General features: G+C 49.1%; 1 protein-coding gene across 5 annotated transcripts in view; it reads left to right on the top strand.

The window, feature by feature from the left end:
• IGF2BP2 (insulin like growth factor 2 mRNA binding protein 2) overlaps nt 1-18,247 on the top strand; it is a 117,080-nt gene that overhangs the window by 63,567 nt on the left and 35,266 nt on the right. For 4 of the 5 annotated variants that reach the window (XM_090055893.1, XM_090055891.1, XM_090055892.1 and 1 more), the window contains exons 3-6: nt 3,906-3,954; nt 5,052-5,103; nt 7,373-7,436; nt 16,321-16,593. In XM_090055893.1, coding sequence (XP_089912019.1) covers nt 3,906-3,954; nt 5,052-5,103; nt 7,373-7,436; nt 16,321-16,593 — 438 coding nt within the window. Of the gene's footprint in view, nt 1-3,905; nt 3,955-5,051; nt 5,104-7,372; nt 7,437-13,905; nt 14,084-16,320; nt 16,594-18,247 lie in introns of those variants that run through there. The other variant, XM_090055894.1, reaches the window with a different exon arrangement.

Genomic DNA, 18,247 nt, shown 5'->3' with positions numbered 1-18,247 from the left:
CACATCCTTCTTGAAGTGTGGGGCCCAAACCCAGTACTCCACATGAGGCCTCACCAGTGCTGAAAAGAGTGGAAGAATCACTTCCCTTGAGCTAGCAGGTGACACTCCTGTTAAGGCATCCCAGGATGCTGTTGGTTCTTTGCAACAAGAGCACACTGTTGACTTGTATTCATCTTATAGTTCACTGTAACCCTAGGTCTTTCTCTGTAGGGGTGCAGCCTAGCCTTCTTCCACATCCCACTCATATGTCCTGCTTGCTGTACAAGCAGCTGGCAGAGGTGGACACCCTTCTGAGTGAACTCAGCCACCTGTGTCATTGCAGCTCTTATCATAGTGACATTTCAAAAGAGCGCGTTGTCCTAACATCAGGGATGAGTCCAACCAGTCTGTCCCAGAGGGCTGATTAGTAAATGCAGTGTCACTAGATGTCTGTCATCAGCTCTTGCTCCTCAATTGTTTAAATGGGAAGTCTGAAAAACCCTGGGCTCTGTCCCAAGACTGAAAGCCAAGAGGAATGTGCTCTAGGAGATACCCAGGCTTCAGGAAATGTGCGGTCAGTTGTGTGACTGCTAGCCATGACATTTTGGTGTCTCATCGCCATCCTCCACCCACTAGTACTCTGCCACCACCCAAGCAGATGAGTGATATGTCTAGGAAGTCAGACTTGCACAAGTTCTCGGCGGGGGGCTTGCTCTAACAGCTCAGCTCCACATCTCTCAGCAGCTCTGACTGTATGTCCCAGTGCTGCATGTTCTCATTTCCCATCTTTGGCTCAGACACAAAAGTTTTTGCAGAAAGGTGAATCTCCAGCCTGCAGAGATCAGTGCCAAACCTCCCGTTGACCAACTGGAGCCAGGATTTCACCAGATGGAGCTTAAATATAAAGACAGTGTCCATTGAATCACACTGAGTCTCCTGTCCTTTCCTAGCAGGCTGCTTGAATTTTCCCATAGACATTTCACCCAGGCTTTAAGTTTCCCACACTCGAAGTCCATCCAAAGTTCTGAGTCCAACCAAACTTTGTTTTTGCTCCCATCACTGTCCTTCTCTACCAAAGCCTGCTGACTGCCCAGCATAAGTTGGCATTTCATTTAACAGCCTGTTTGTTCCCTTCCAGCATTTCGAGCAGCAGCCATGGAATCAGCTTTGTCTTGAAAGGATTTGTTCTCACTAATCACCTACTTGACACTCATCTTAATTCCTCCCTGGTCTTGTCTTCCTTGCTGCACCCATCATTGGGGATTTTGAGGCAGGTGACTTTCTCATGGCTCCAATGGGAAGGACAGATGGTTGCCAACAAATGTACCTGTGGTGCTGTGTGCATGTATGTGCCTGCCCTAGGCAAAGATTTCTTTGACATCTTTCCTTCTGTCTTCCTCAGAGGACACAGAAGAGTGAAGTCACAAGCATCCTGCTCTCTGATTTAGACCACAGAATCCATGCAGTATTTTACCTTGCTTCCGGCTTTGCTATACAATACATGGTTTAAACTATTGACTTGCATCCAGGGAGAGGGTGGGCTTGAGATTTTACCCTCCTGTTGGACAGTGGTGGGGCTGTCCCGTCTCTCAGGGTCCTTGCTCACTGAAGAGTTGACTCTCCTGGTTGGCACCTCAGGCCTGTCTAGTCCAGGTGGGAGCAGCCCAAAGCCATGCTTGAGTTCCTGTTGCTGCCAGTGTGTCCCTAAGATGGGGAGGGGGGACATCCCATGGTTCTTTGTGCCGCAGTCTTCTGAGCCACTCTAGGATTCTTTTCGAGCCCAATGAGAGAACTTGTCTGTCCTTCCTGGCACATGAGGAGAACTGTGGGAAAGCACTGGAGGACTGTCAGCAGCGAGTCTTCACTGCAAAGGCTGATAGCCTAGGTGAATGCAGCAGCAGTGCTCTAGGCTACCCCTCAGAGAGGCAGCTAGCCTGATCTGAAAACACTGCAGGTCATGTTTGCATGTGGGTATGTTTACAAAGGGCTGGGGAGGGGCAACACTGCAGTGAGAACCTGGGTTAACTCAGCAGTGAAGATATACACTCATCCATCAGGGGGTGAGTCATTGCCACTCATCAGGGAGAATTAACAGTGGCTGGAGGGAGAGAGACTTCCTGGCGGTCTGAGGCCTAGCAGTCTGCTCCATCTGTCTTGCCAAGGCAGAGAGTTTACGTGCTCCTTTGCTGGGGGGCTGCACACAGCAGAGAGGTAGGTAGGGCGAGTCTGGATTAGTGCCTGTGTCTCTAACCCAAGTTAATTTATCATCAGCCTGGCTGTAAATGCAAGTCGAGGCTCTGGACCCACAACCCCCTGGCCACGCCGCCCACGCAGGGAGAGAGGAGGGGCCAGGCTGTGGTTTTAGCTTGTAGAACATAGAAACACTAAATCCCCGCAAGCCTTCCAGGAGACTGCAGTCAGGAGCCCTGGAGGAGGTGTGCCTGGAATGGATGGAAATCGGATTGCTCAGCCCTGAGCCCTCACTGGTGGTGAAGGGAGAGACTTAGAAAGGTGGTACAAGGCCCAGGGGTCACCACGTGGGCTCCCATCAGTCTGGGGGTGACACAAATGCTGTCCGCGATTTCCACCTCCCAGCAAGAACTGGCCAGGAGTCCCTGTTCTCCAGTCTCCCAGCTGCCTGTGACAGCACCAGCCACTGGGTACCAGCACAGGCTGGCAGGGCTGCTGGGTTTGGTGGCTGTGCCTTCCTTTCTGAGAGTCCCCAATGGGTGTTTGGGGTGGTTGCTTCTCCAGCCCTTAGGGTCTCTCCTCAGCCTCGGCTCTGTGTGAGGTGTCTGGGTTAGCAGAGGGGTCCTTGCTTTTGTGATGCTCTGCTCTGCTTCTTTCTCTCATGGGAGTGAGATGGTGGAGTGCCAGTATTCCCAGGGCCTTGGCAGCTTGGGGCAATGGGTGGCAATAAGCTAGCTGAAGCTGCATCTGCACAAGGCTGAAATGAGTGGTGTGTAGTCTGGGGCAAGGATCTGGAGGAACAGACATGGGTTGCTTGTGTAGGCTCAACTCTGACTATAAAGCCTGTTTTATGCATTGGTTCCTGAGAGCCCAAATTTGTTAACCTTCAGGTGTGTAAGAGTGCTTCTGGGGGCTTAGGAGGGGCTGCAAGGGTGGGCACTTGGGTGTTTCAGCTCTGTAACGTGTGTGTGGGCAGACCAGATTGGGATAGGGGCTGCTTCTGTATGCGCTCCCAGAGACTCTGCAGGGCAGGTGTGCAACAGGTGACTGGGGAGGTGTTTAGGGGAAGCCAGACCAAGCAGGAGCTGTGCTTTCTTCATGGGAATGGAGGCAGGGAGGCTGTTCTAGAGATAACTTGGCTTACCCTGAATGGCTCCATGCACAGGTGGGGTGGGAGGTGTGGCACTGTGTCAGTCCGTGAAGAGACACAGTGCTGCTGTGCCCAGGCCCTTTGGGGGCTCGCACCAAGGGAGAGCACCAGCTAACTGGAATTCACCAGCTGCTGGCAGCTCACCCCCACACGGCAGCTCATTAGCAAGGTACAGGGGGTTTAAGGTTGAGAGGTTCCTCAGAAACACGAGATGATTGCACCAGTGAACAAACGCCCCCAAGATTTATTCACCAAGGCCCCCCCGGGGGTTACAAGAAATAATGGCCACAAGCTAGAAGAGAGCAGATTTAGATTGGATATTAGGAGGAACTTCTTCACAGTTCGAGTGGCCAAGGTCTGGAACGGGCTCCCAAGGGAGGTGGTGCTCTCCCCTACCCTGGGGGTCTTCAAGCGAAGGCTAGATGTGTATCTAGCTGGGGTAATGTAGGCCCAGTACTCTTTCCTGCTTATGCAGGGGGTCGGACTCGATGATCTATTGAGGTCCCTTCCGACCCTAGCATCTATGAATCTATGATGTAGGGTTAGCTCCCCCTGTGAGTGGTAATCCAGGTGTTTTTCCTTACAGGAGCAGGAAAATTCAGATCCGGAACATCCCCCCTCACTTACAGTGGGAGGTAAGTAGCTCTCCAGTGCTGGTTCCTCCTCTCCAAGATGCTTGCATTTTGAAGAACATTCTCCTAGTTTATCTCCTTCCTTTCCTTCTTTCCTAGGGGGAGGATCTGTCCCAGATGTTGGGAGCTGAGGTGCTACTGGCTGTCCACCCTGTAGACCATTTTAAAGCCTATGTCTTTCTTGCCAAAGTCTTGAAGTGGGCTCTTGTGAGCATTGAAAGGTCCATGTAGTGAGGCATCATGTTTGCCCTGGATATAATGAGTTGGGGCTTGGTCTTGGGATAGGAGGTACAGGGCTCTGGCAACAGCTCTAAGAGGGAGCTGAGTTTTGTCCTGTTTTTCACCTCCCCAACGATCTGAAGAGAAGAACAGATTGAGGCTCTAGGGCAACGGCAGAATGTCCCTTATGGCATCTTGCTCTTAGGCAGCTTTTCAGTGGTTGAGGGTGCTGGGGCTTGAGATTCTGTACTTCCTATCCTGAATCTTACAGTGTGGGTGAGGGAGGATATAGCTTGAGGTGCCCCATCTCCAGAAGGTGGCTTTGACTAAAACAAACAGTGATGCTACCTCTGCTAGTCTCACATCTGCATGTCTTCTCATGTGGAGAGTCCTTGGGAAGGTGGTCAGTACTTGTTGTTCTTCTACTTGATCACGAACTTTGCAAGCATGCAGCTAAGCAGGGAGAGTAGCAGCCAGGATCCATTAGCACAGTTATTTGGGCAAGAGAAAGACAAGGTCCGCAATGGGCCATTCTTCTGTGTAGGAGTGTAGAACAGGAATGGGCCTCCCGAGCCAGGGATCCAGCCCTCTCTGTTCACAGGCAGTCGTTTATCCGAGGAGTCCCCCAAATCACTGCCACAAAACTCCACACGCGACTACAGGGTACAAGCCCAGAAGCATCCAGAACCCCTGACAATGTGCCTTAAATAAAAGCAGGGGCAATGTGGGCACTGAAGTTGTCAGGAGGCAGGGTGGAGTGGGCCTGATTCTGCTCTGCATTCCCTCCTGGCCAGGCAGACGCATCTATATTGCTGCATCCTTAGCTCTAGACTTCCCTCAGAGCTGGATTCACTTGCGTTGCTTGCTTCTTTCTCTTTCAGGTGCTGGATGGCCTTTTAGCTCAGTATGGGACTGTAGAGAATGTGGAACAAGGTAAGAAAGCGGAATGCGGACTCCCCTTCTCCCGGTACAAGACCCTGCCCCTTGCCTCTGAGAGTTCAGTTCTCCCAGTAGCTCCATCCATCTTTTCAGATAGACAATCTTAAGAGTTAAATCTTAAGAGTTAAATCTGTTCCCTGGTAACTTTGGGCTAGGTAAAAATGCTTTTCCTTGGCCACAAGCCCCATTACCTGGGTTGTAAACGGCTTTCATGGAGCACAGAGCAAACTGGCTAGCAGCTGTTTGACCCCAGGGTAGGAAGGCTGTGCATGGCATACGGTCTTGGAATCCAGAAGCCGATGAGATGCCCAGTGGGATGCCAGGAGATGCACAGAACCAACCCCTACAAAGGTCTCTTCCACATTCCCTAGCTCCTAGGTGTGTGGTTGCCCATACTGCACAGGCACCAGACCAGCTCCAGGCCAGGCGCTGGGTTGGTTTTTGCTGGCAGCCCTTTGTGTTAGCACCCTTAGACTAAAGCAGCTTGCACTATTCAGTTAGGGCACTTGCCTGCCCTCAGAGCTGAGTCCTGTTGAGCAGCAGTGCTGAATTTCTCCAGCAGCCCCATACCTGTTGGCCAGTTGCAAACACCTTCAGAGAGCCTGGCAGGGCTTAGGCTTTCTTGTGCAATTGTGATAGCTGAATTGGGCAACAGCCAAGAGTGGCAAGCCTGGTATTACACACAGACAAGACAAGGAAAGTTCTCTCTTTCATCCCCCTCTCCCCACACATGCATACATATGTACACACAGGGATCCAAGGCCTTGTAGCTAACCAAGATCATAACCTAAAAGCTTAGCTTTCATGTGTGACAGGCTATATCTTCTGCTGGACCTTTTTTGAAGCAGTTCCACCTGGCAGGCAGGAGTAGTGGTTTTGTCATGTGCTTGTCACGAGATTTTTTTTTCCTGCTTTGGACTGTAAAAAATTGTATCTGATGCAGCCCTACAGGACTCGGGGGTCACCCCTACAGGACATGAATAAAAGCAGGAGGCCATTTTCAGGCAGTGATTGAGAAATCAGTGCAGAGGGAGTCTAACCTTGGAGATGTGAGCTTCGAATGGATCTTGACATGTGCTGCAGGCTCAAACACCCCAAGAAGTAGCTTGCAGCCTCAGAGAAGCCAAACTGGAGCCTACTGGTCTGTGGGCCCAGCTCTCCCCAATCAGAACTCCCAGTGGGATGTTTAACTGAGTGAGGACTTCAGATCTGGGCACTCTGGCTCAGAGTTTCACACCTACCGTGTGTAATCAGGCAGGTTTGCAAATCTCAGCCTGCACATATAAACCCAGTCTTTAAGGAGAGGACCTGCCAGCCCAGCTACCAGCTCTCCCTCCCCAGAAGGGACTCTTCCTCCTAGCCACAGCATCAAGTCCTGGCATGGGCAGGAGCCAGGGGCCGTTATCCTAAGCACAGGATCTTTCCAGAGTTCCTGAACTAGCCTGTGGAGTAAAACCCATCATTAGGGAGTGCTGTGATTGCATGATATCAACGCCCAGAGTTTGTAGAGCAATTTGCTTTGGACAGTCACAAAGCTGTTCATGAATTCTCTCAGCCCTCCAGGGAGGTATCCAAGGGCTGTTCTGCTCAGAGGGAGAGTCTGAGCCACAGCGACCTGCCCGGAATCACAGAGTCAAACAAAAGCCTGTTCTGGACTGGAACCCAAGGCTTGTGTCCTTAATGCTCCTGAACAAGCGCCCTCACACAGGAGCTGTGAAAATGCAGCTACCTGTAGATTAACCCTTGAGCAATCACTCACTCCGTTTATGGAAGGAGGAAATGTGGGAGAGGCCTGGGGAAAGCCCAGGACCTTTGCACAGAGCCCAGGGGTGGGGCTAGCCCAAGTCATAAAGGAAAGAGTGTCACTGTGCCAGGGGAGGAAATGCCCCTCGTCCCTGTATGTGCAAGTGGGGAAGCCAGCAAAGGGGAGTGCTGTTTGTTGGTCCTCTTGCCTCTGGGCCAGGACACAGCTATGCTGGTTGGATTTCCTCAGGTGCGGCTGCATTGGGCACAGTACAGGGGCCTGAGCAGGTACCTGCAAGCCTTTGGCAGTCAGCAAAGGACTGGACTGCAGGGAAGATGTAAGGTCCTCTTTGGGGTACAGGTTCTGTGCCAGTCTGTCCTACCAACCGTTTGCTGCAAAGACCATTCAGGTTCCCAGCTTGTCAGAAACAGCTGGCCTCCATAGCTGCTTTGACTCAGGAAAATGGTGAAGGCCTCCTCCTTCCATGAGCTAATGCAGCCTGTGTTGCTTTTCCCTTAGTCAACACAGACACAGAAACGGCAGTTGTCAACGTAACATATGCAACAAAAGAAGAAGCAAAAGTGTAAGTGGCCTCTGTTTTCTTTTACCCTTATTTTGTCTCTCTCTTTTTGTTTCTCTCTCCTGGCAATGTTTCCAAGCTTTTGGCAGGGGGCCACGAGTTTGCCAAGTCAGCTGACTTTCCTTGCATTCACCTTTGGTCATACTCCACGTCACTGGTGAGGGGCTTGTTTATTTCCATCTAATGAATGACGTTTTTGTCTGTGACAGATGTAATGTTTTTTCCTTAAGGCAATACACTAATGGTGGTCTGCCCTTTGACTCCAGGGGAGGGGAAGGACAGACATGGTAGGGCAGGGAGAGTGCCTCTCTAGAAGCACCAAGTGAAGGGGCTTTGTCTCTGACTAACAGACAGTGACTTTTCCCCAGTGTTCAGCCTAATTTTTTCATTCTTCAAGTGTTGGAAGATGATTTTCCTACATGTTTTGGGAGCATATTTCCAAACTGCATCTGATTTTGTAAAGTTTCTGCCAGTGCTTTGTAACATTTCTAGGCTTCTGTGGGTTATTACTCTGTCCCCACACTAGTGTAACCTGTGAGCTTTATTAAGTGTTGCTTCCTCCTCCTGCTAGCTCCAGGCTCCAGTCTTAGAGTGGCCTGTATGTAGCCTTAACTTGGCTATGGGAATAATCCCTTTGACTTCAGTGGGCCTGATCACAGGAGTGAAGTGAATGATGTGCCAGGAGCTTTTGGAGAATGGGGGATTAAGACTGGATCTAATACTGATTCTTACTCACTCTCTGAAATGCCTCCCCCTAAGTTATTGATTTGCCACCTGTCTCAACCTTTCCATTATGATTCATAGGCTGTTTTTCATTGTGGCTGCAAGTGGTTGTATGCAAGGTGATGTGAATTCATTTGAAAGTCTGATTTTGTTAGATACTCCATCAGATGCTTTTCTAAACTCTAAGTGGGTCAATCAAAAGTTTCTGATGTCATCACTCTGTATAAAATAAAGCCAAAATATTTGCCTAGTGAGATCTGATTTTTATAGCTCTTTGTATTGCTTGCAGTTCTTTTATTCTCTGAAAGGTTAACCTGTTTTTGCTCTCACTGTTAATTACATTAGTGAGCCAGTAATAGACTTTGGAGTTCAACCTTAGGGCCATGTTCTGCTCCAACAATAGGCATTAAGGGACTTGGGAAATAACCTTACTGCACCACTGAGAATTATAAATTGGGGAAGTGCCAGAAGAGGATAAAAAGTTGGTTAGATCTTCAAAAAGGAAAGAGGAGTGATGCTGACAGTGCTGGCCTCACATCCTCATTCTTCTCCCATTGTTGGTCGAGAGTTGATTGGTTGTGTCAGTCTGAAGTCAGGCAGAAGGTGGAGCATCAAATGAGAGAGGCTGTCACCTAAGAAAGCTTATGCCTTTCTGAACCAGTTAGTCTCCAAGGTGCCACCCTTCCCTCCCTTCCCTCACTGTTGTAAGTCCACAGGCTTCCTTAGAATTGCTCTCAATGCCATGACTCTATTCCGTCTCTTTCCTACTTTTCCAAGTTGATTTTCTGTATCTTTCTGGCTGAAGACTGATTTTAAGATGAGTTCAGCATCACAGCTGTGCTATTTCCTCTTCACCTCCGCGACCTCCACCTTGTTGCCCACCGGTCCTTTCATCTCATTCTCAGTGTTGGGTTTTCCCCTCTTGTGCAGCCTCTCCTCTTCTACCAGTGTGAAGATGCCCCACTCCAGGCTTCACGTTCATATCCATCACCCCTGTAACAGAGACAGCCTCCTTTCCTGTCCCTTTGGACCCACTATTCTTGTCTCTGCACAAATCATGCAAAATCATGCATAGTCTCTTCATCACAGAACCCCTTCAGCTCCTGGCATTCCCCAAAGCCAACTCCATGGAGGTCCCAAAGACTGCACTCAACATACGGGTCTGTATGTCTGTCCTCTTGCTTGCATTGCCCAGCTGGTAAGGTTGGTGGTACAGGGTGAGCTTCCAGCTATTCTCCCCTGTTGATAACCTCTCCTTTTCCCCTTCTTCCACTACTGCCATGTGACAGAGCATAGCCAGGTCCAGAACATAAAAAACAGACTCTTCCCAGCTCTCCTTGGAGTCTAACCTTCACACTGAGGTATCAAAAGGGAGCAATGAGGCTTTTCAGTTGCATGAGAACCTATACCCCACCTCTCCATACACAGCTGTATGGTGACTACTGGTTCATGGCTATGGGCCCATGGGAGAGTGCAGTCCCGGCGGTGAAGGAGGGAGTGGTGAGTGGGCATGACTTCACACACCCTCGGCCCAAGGCACTGGCCTGAAGAGCTGACCGAGCTCTTCCCCTCTACGAGGTCAAGGTGAGAGCGAAGCAGGAATGCATATTGTTACGAAGGCAACTAGTCAGATAAACTCATGTCAAAATCTCATGAGTGCTTTGATCTAAGTCACAGCGGCTAAGGAAAAACATGCTTTCTTTACCAGAAACTAGCTGCCGAGAGCCCACGGACCAGCATGCTGCAGAGCTCTACAGTAAATTCAAGGCAGATAAACATGAATGGTTGCCAAATGGGCTAATTAGAGACTGGAATGCTCATGGTATAACTGACAGCCAGGTCAAAGTAAAGCTATTGCAAGGGAAGGACAAAGAACTGTGGGTATTCACCAGGCTAGTTTGTTTATTGATTGATTGTTGGATTAAATTTATATGCCACCCTCCTCAAGACTGGCTCAGTATACCTTACAATAAGAAGTAGATAAAAATATTAAAATAAAATGACATCTCATAGAATTAGAGATGACCTGAGCAGGGTGCAGGGCCCCACCCTCGTGTGCCCCAGACGAGAAGAAGCTGGAGGCAGCAGGAGTGGGGGGCAAGCGGCCATATGTGAAGCTGGCGGCAGCAGTGCTGAGTTGCTGCAGCCACTCTGGCCAGCTCCGCAGGGCCCCCCAAAGCATGGGTCCTGGGGCAGTTGCCCCAATTTGCACCCTCACAAGGACAGCCTGCACAGAACAAACTCTATAGACAGTGCCCTGAAATGTATCCTCAGCTGCTAAAGTCTGCCCTTGCAGTGCTTCTAGAAGATCATACAATCATAGACAATGAGGGTTGGAAGGGACCTCAGGAAGTAACATCTAGTTCAACCTCCTGCTCAAAGCAGGACTAGCCCCAGCTACATCATTCCAGCTAAAGCTTTGTCTAGCTGGGTTTTGAAAGCCTCTGAGGACGGAGGATGCACCAGCTCTCTGGGTAACTTGTTCCAGTGTTTTACTACCTTCCTAGTAAGAAAATTCTTCCTAATATCTAACCTAAATTAGGAAGAATTTGGAAGATGTCCAGGCTCATGCTGGACAAGGAGGAAGGGGTTCCAGAGCTGAGGAACAGCCACCTACACAGGAGTTTGCTCTTGGTTCACGTCAGGGATCATGTTGGAACATATGGGACAAAGGTATGTAAGATCCAAACCAACACCTTGAATTGCACCCAAAAAAGTTACTGGAAGCCAGTATAGACTCTGGAGCACTAGAGTAATCATTAGAAGGTGGGCTGCTGCGTTCTGTGTTAACTGCAGCTTCTGGACAGACCTCAAAGACAGCCTGAGGTAGAGTGCATTGCAATAGTCTATCCTCGAAGTTACAAAAACACAGACAATGGTGACCAGGTTCAAATGTGAACCCAAGATTCTGCTCCCAGAACGAAAGGGTTAACAAGCTGTGGGACAAATGTTAGTTACATTGCCTGGAAAGCACTGACAGACTGTGGTGATGACAGCAGTATAAGAACCCGTAGAGAAGAGCAGAGCCTTTTATTGAAACACAAACCAAGAACAGAAGACAATGCAATGGTAAACTAAATCCAGGGGCCTTACCAGTGCATAATAAATGCAGAGGCAATCACAGTGAACACAGATGTGCCCAGGACTAAAGCATGTCACGCACACATTAAAAGAAGCTACTTTACAGAAGATGGTCTGTCATAGCATAAAAGTAAAGCTCCTTTGTCCTCCAGCAGCCTGTTCACAAAACTCAGAGGAGGACAGAAAAATGTTTTTGCTTTCGATTGCTTTGTTGTTGGGCCTCTTACTTCATTGTCAGAGTGGGGTTTCCCGGAGCTAAAATGGGAAATGCATCTTCTTTCTCAGGTAGGGTACAAAGTGAGTCAGTTACCTGGGTGTGCCTGTGTGAGACCAGATAACATGCAGCAGGATGGCGCAGAAGACGATACATGTGCAGGACAGGACACAAAAGAGATTGTACAATAAACATGAAGATGGGAAAACTTATGCCTTGCTGAATGAGTTAGTTTGTAGCATGCTACCCTTCCCCCTGCTTTCTGCCTAGCCGCTATAAAACCAAAGCAAAGATTGTGTAGTTCCAAAATGCATATGGGTAGAGCTATCAAATGAATCCTGCACTCTGAAAGCAGCTAAGGCCACATCTAGACTCTCAGATGCAAGCTTATTTTGAGTTCAGGACACAGCCAAGGGTCCTAATGGTAACCGAAAAGGCACAGCCCTGCACCTCTGAATCTCATTTTGGCAGGTGCATGTGTAGGTCGCATCATTTCTGGATCACCTGTGCACCTGCTGTGTTCCAAAGTGTCTCTCCCTGGATTGCAGAGAATTTGGAAGTGGCAGTCAGTAGCCCTCTGCTTCGGGGAAGTCTGAATGAGGCTGCAGCTTTCTGCAGGAGCCAAGGGAAAGAACAGGAATTGAAACAGCTGGATTGAGCTGTCTGAGACAGGTCCTGCAGGAGGCACATTCTGCTGCCAAGTTGCTCAGGTGGACTCAAGCAAGTGCCTGCAAGTATACAAATGGAAAAGCCCCAGAACAAGGAGGCATCACAGGTTTATAAACAAGTGACTAAATTTCAGAAAATCTCTTTCCTAACCGATCACCAAGCGGAACCCCACACTGGGTATCCTTGGAGGACACGTAAGAAAAGCTTTGGTAACTCTTATTTTCAAGTTTCCACAGAAGCACCAGTCCTGCTGCCTTTTGGGATTATCCATGGTTCTAAGCTTTGTCAGCACATGGTCTGCATGGACTGAGGGCTTCCCTTCTGCCGGACAATCGTTCAGTGCTATGTGCTTCCTCACAACAGAATGCTGCTTGGGCCAAAGGAGAAATCCTGACTGCTGGTTTTCCTTGCTGTGGTTGCTGTTGTGAGCATTCACGCTGAAATTCACGTTCATTTAGGTGGAAACTGGTTGTGATAGAAAAAGGCCACCTGAACGCAAGCCTTAGTACAGAACCCTGACTGCAAAGCCCACCACCCAGATTTAAGAAAGCGACAATGAGACTGCAAACGTAGTCATTAAATGTGAACTAGAGGGATGGCAAGGAGCTGCTTCCAGTGACACATTCTCAAGAGCACTTATAAATAGCAAAAGCAAGAAGCTGTAGAAGGAGGAATTTGAAGATGTCGTGCCTCCAGCCATACCTGCTTCCAAAACTCTGCAGGGTTTCAACAAAAAACACCAAATGGCTCTACCCCACACCTAGGGAAAGAGCAACCCTAGATGAACAGTCACTAGAAAAGCCCTAGTACTTCCAAGTACAATATTTTACTGATGCTATAGAAATGAACTTGCTGCATGTGATGTACCAGGGCATTTTCTGATACACAGATATTCTCCATAAGAGTCAGAAAAGCTCCATCTTTAGTCCCAGATTAAGTCTACTGGAAGAACCTGACAGACTGTCTTGATTTCTGTCTTTTTTTTAAATAGCTTAAGTCTGTTGACCCCAGGCAATGGTTAGGTCATGTATACTGAGCGACTTTAACTTAGGGCATGATTCTGCCACTCTTACTTGCACTGCTTAGCCCTTTACTCCATGAGTAGCACCTTTGAAAACCAAAGGGCTGCTTGTGGCATTGGGTCCTGAGGGGGGTGAGAGCAGGGGGCAGAGCTGGGACCTTTGGAGGTGAGATTCACATACAGAAGCTGTTCTGTGTCAGCAGTCCCTGGAAATCACTGCTCCTTAAAAAAATGACCATCTCAGGAGCCTTATAACCCAGCAGGATCGTGTCCTTCCCAGCTTGGTTCCATGTGATCCCACCTGCTGCCCACAGTGCAGGCTGGCTGGTTGCTCCCTCGCTTTCCAGTAGGCTCCTCCTTTGCCCTCAGCTCTGTCAGCACCATCACCTCCATTCACAACTCTCTTCCTACTGGTGCGGCTGGAAAACGGCTCCCTGCCTCCACAGCCTCTGCAGTTTCATTCACCAACTGTTTTTCTTAACAAGCTGTCCCCTTTCCCCGGTGCTTTCCTGTATTAAAAATGTGCTGTAACGGGTGCTGCAGATTTGATATTGCCAAAGAATGCTCAGCTAGGTCTCTACATTTTTTTTCCTTTGCTTTAAATAGTGAGGTTGTCCAAGCTGTGCCTTTAGCTATCTTCTCCAATATGCTCCCATCCATTTGCTTTTGGGAAAATTCTGTAGTCATTGTCAATGGATCCAGATGAAGCAAGGGGATAAAACAGCCCCAAAATAATCCACTCTAGCAAACCCTAGCCTGTGGTGATCTGATCCCATCCTTTCTCCTGCAGATAGGGGAGGGCTGCTGCAGTCTGTCCAGAGGAGAGGAATTTGTCTCCGTGCTTGAGATGTTCAAAAGCCCCCCACCACCTCTGAGCAGGGGCCATGGAGCAGCCCATGCAAGATCATTGTTAGCAGGAGGTAACTGGATTCTCAGAGCAAGGTAGGTGAGAGTGAACACACTTCTCACCTGGTTTGCTCAGAGAGGTTGCAGCTGAGGGAGGCATCCAGTTCGCTGTAAAACAATGCCCTTCTCTAACGTCCTTCTGGTTACAGCATCCTCATCGCTACAGTCCAGCAGGGTTTCATGATGGAAGGTTCAAGGCCGTGAAGGGACAGCACAACTGGCCCCTGTGACTCTGCAGGGGAGGATGGGGCATGCTCCATTTCCAGGGGCATGTTGCTAATGCATATTGAATTTCCCAGGGTACTTTTGAGGATGCAGCATTTGGTTGTGGGGGCAGCCACCAAGGGTAGAGCTGGAGCAGGAGTCTGACTTCTGTGTGCTCCATCTGGTCCCAGGAGCCACCCTTCTTTCTTCTGACAGCACTGTCTCAGGGGTTTTGCCTCCTGCTGCTGTGTTCCAGCCCCTCCCTCAGTGGTGGGTGCCCCGGAGCCCCCGCTGATTAAGAAGGTATAGTTCTGGTGGGGGCTAAAGAGCAAGCTACTGAGTCAGAATCCAGGCCAGAGCCCCCTTTTTGTCCAGCTCCACTGACTTTGTCTACACCAAGCATCAGCTAGCCCAAGCCGCAGTGTCCATGCCCAGCCCCAGCTACGGGGGATTAGAGCATGCCGTGCCTGGATATGGGGTATGCAAACCTCCTGGCCAAGGAAGCTTGTCATGAGCTGCAGAGCCACCTTTTTGGACATCTAGTGAGAGTGCTGAGTGGGTGGGTGGATCTCCGACAGCAGGGCTTGAACCTTGGACTCAGCAACAAAGCTAAGAGGGACAGTTCTGGTAGCCAAGATGAATCCAGGTCTGTCAACATCTGTATGTGGCTCACAGAGGGCACCACACACCTCAGGACATGCTGTGTTTGCCTGAGGCATTCAGATGTCTCTGAATTACTTTTCCCAAGAGGGGTTAAGGCCAGAGTGGTGGGAGATGTTAGGTCTTCAATTTAGGGCCATCTGTGACTTTAAAAGAACAGCATGGACTGGGTTAGGGCTGAGCATGTGGGTGTCCATGAGCAGATGCCTGATTTGGCAGGCTGGATGGAGAGGAAGTTGGGAGCAGGGGACAGCCACTGTGGCCTGGTCAGCTAAATGGTTCCTTTTCTGAAGAAGAGTATAAAGAGCATTGCTTGGGCATGCAGAGTGAAGTCAGGAAGGCCAAAGTGCAGTCAGAGTTGCAGCTAGTAAGGGACGGGCAGGGTAACAAAAGAAGTGTATGTCAGTAACAAGAGGAGGAGCAGGGGAAGAGTGGGCCCTTACTGAATGGGGGAGGCAACCTTGTGACAGAGGATGCAGAAAAGGCTGAAGTGCTCAATGCTTTTTCAGTCTTCACAGGCAAGGTCAGCTTCCAGACTACTGCATTTGGCAGCACAGTTTGGGGAGGAGGTGAGCAGGCAACTGTGGTGAAAGAATAGGTTAGAGACTATTTAGAAAAGCAGAATGTATACAAGTCCATGAGGCTAGATGGGATGCACCCAAGGGTGCTGAGGGAGTTGGCTGACGTGATTGCAGAGCCACTGGCCATCATCTCTCAAAACTCATGGCTATCAGGAGAGGTCCCAGATGATTGGAAAAGGGCAAACATAGTGCCTATCTTTAAGAAAGGAAAAAAGAGGATCCAGGGACCTATAGGTTAGTCAGCATCACCTCAGTCCCTGGAAAAATCATGGAGCAGATCCTGAAGGAATCCATTTCTAAGCACTTGGAGGAGAAGGGGACTAGGAACAGTCGGCATGGGTTCACCAAGGGCAAGTCATGTTTGACCAATCTGGTTGCCTTCTAGGATGATATGACTGGCTCTGTGAATGCAGGGAAAGCAGTGGATTCGATAGGATCCTTCAACTACCTGAAGCAAGGTTCAAAAGAGGATGGAGCTGGACTGTTCTCAGTGGTGGCAGATGACAGAACAGTGGGCTCTAGTTGTAGCAGGTGAAGTTGAGGAAGATATTAGGAAAAATTTTCTTACTGGGAGGGTAGTAAAGCATTGGAACAGGCTACCCAGGTGGTGCAATCTCCATCCTTGAAGGTTTTTAAGACTCGAGCAGACAGAGCCTTTGCTGGGATGATCTAGTTGGGGCTGGTCCTGCTTTGAGCAGGGGGTTGGACTAGATGTGACCTCTTGAGGTCCCTTCCAACCCTCATTGTTATGATTCTAAGATACCCCAATTTTGGAGCTCTGCAGCTGGGTCATGGCCTAACAACCTTGTTCCTTTCTCTGCTTTCCAGAGCAATTGAGAAGCTCAGTGGCCACCAGTTTGAGAACTATTCCTTCAAGATTTCCTACATCCCGGATGAAGAGGTGAGCTCCCCTCAGCCCCTTCAACGATCCCGCCGTGGGGGACACTCTTCCAGGGAGCAGGGCCCCTCCCCGGGGGGCTCCTCACAGCCCAAACAGCTCGATTTCCCACTGCGGATGCTGGTCCCCACGCAGTTTGTTGGTGCGATCATAGGAAAGGAGGGCTTGACCATAAAGAATCTTACTAAGCAAACCCAGTCCAAGTAAGTACCTTGAATGGTTTTGTTTCCTTCCACAAGACTCCGTATGTAGCCTGTAGGTCCCCAGCATACCTCACATCTGGGTCCAATGCAGAACAGATTATTCTGTATGACAAAAAAATGTTTAATTTTCTGTGACTTTTGGTCAATTGTGTTTTGTCTTGTTTTTATTTGTAAAAGGCATTAGTGGAAGGTAGGGAGCAGGGAAGGAACAGTGCTTGGCCACTGGCAATTACAGCATACCTGAGCCAGAACTTTCAGCCTGAGGAGCTGGGCCCTGAAATAGGAAGCCTGCTTCTCGGAGGTGTTAAGCTGGCACCCCCTGTGCTTACTGTCCCTTTGCCACCAGGGGATGGACTGTGTCATCCATTCCCAAACTTCACCCTGAGGTGGAGTAGCTCCTTTGCTACCTGTGGGTTAGTAGGGGACTAAACACAGCAGTTTAAATCTAATTTGTGTCTGATCAAAAACTGTTTCCTGGCTCAGATAATCTCATGAGGCCACACGATTTGGAGTCCTTTCTCAAAATGGGTCAGTAACTGGGGCCCAGGCCCCTGATAAAGTTATGTGGGATACTTCCAAGATAATGCAGTGTCCAGAAAGCCAGATGCTGCTGACACCCGGAAGTGGAAGGCTAGAGTTTGCAGTGCTGAATGGTTCTAAGGAACACCGAAAGCCCTGGCAGGAGCACAGAGCAAGTGCCATCTCATCAATCCTGTGACCAAGCACACAGCATGGCTTTGGGAATGTGGGAGGCTCAGAGAGATATCAGAGCTCAGTTCTCTACCCAGGAAATCATAGGTATTGAAATAAAACAGCAATGGTATTGGATTGGGAGAGGAATCCTGGAAACAAGGAGCAATACCTACCTGGCCTTTTGCACAGAGGGCACGTCAGGATGTGGAGTGTCCATTCTAAAGCATGCAGAGGAGATGCAGGCGTGCTGGAGGGCAGCTTTCGATCAAGTGTGCATTGTCTTGAAATGGATGTGCTGTGAATAGGTTGCAGTTCCTAGGCTCTGATCCAGACTTGACACTTTTTTTTCCTTGGTCTACTCTTTTGTTTTCAAGACAGGTTTTCCTGCTGGCGATATCTTTCAAATGTATCGCATTAATGTTTGTGAATGTATTTAACTCTGGTTTCCTTCCCATTTTTTTATTCCATGTTGGTTGTTTTCCAAGCCTGTTAGTGTTTAAGCCAAAGCTTTGTTTTCCCAAATGTATTGTCATCTTTCACATGATTGTACCAGGACACAGGTGTTCTCATATAGGAACAAGCTACATGGTTCATATGGAGTGTTCCATTTCTGAGAGATGCTTCAGAGGGAAATAGTCAGACCCTAAGAAGGCACCAGCTGGGGCAGAATTTCTTGTGGACTCTGAAGTCTACTGAGTATCAGTAACCCTTATGGTATTAGCCTGGCAGTCATATCAGCAGATGCCAGTACTGGGTCCACCAGGGTCCCCACACTAACTCAACCTGCAGTCATATAGTTGAGTTGTCCAGTTTACTGCAGGTATTTTGTAAGTTAGTGATCATTTTGGGATCCTGGAAAAGTGGTGACTCTGTTTACAAGACAGATATCTCAGCTGCTGCTAAGTTATTTAAACCTTGTGAGGGCTGGGACAAGCTCCCCCTCCCCATACCAAGAGCAGGA

Source organism: Crocodylus siamensis, chromosome 6, assembly GCF_052110815.1.
Source record: "Crocodylus siamensis isolate JL-2025a chromosome 6, ASM5211081v1, whole genome shotgun sequence".
Taxonomy (NCBI): domain Eukaryota; kingdom Metazoa; phylum Chordata; order Crocodylia; family Crocodylidae; genus Crocodylus; species Crocodylus siamensis.
The sequence above is the reverse complement of the archived record's forward strand: the minus strand, read 5'-3'. Positions and strand labels throughout refer to the sequence as shown.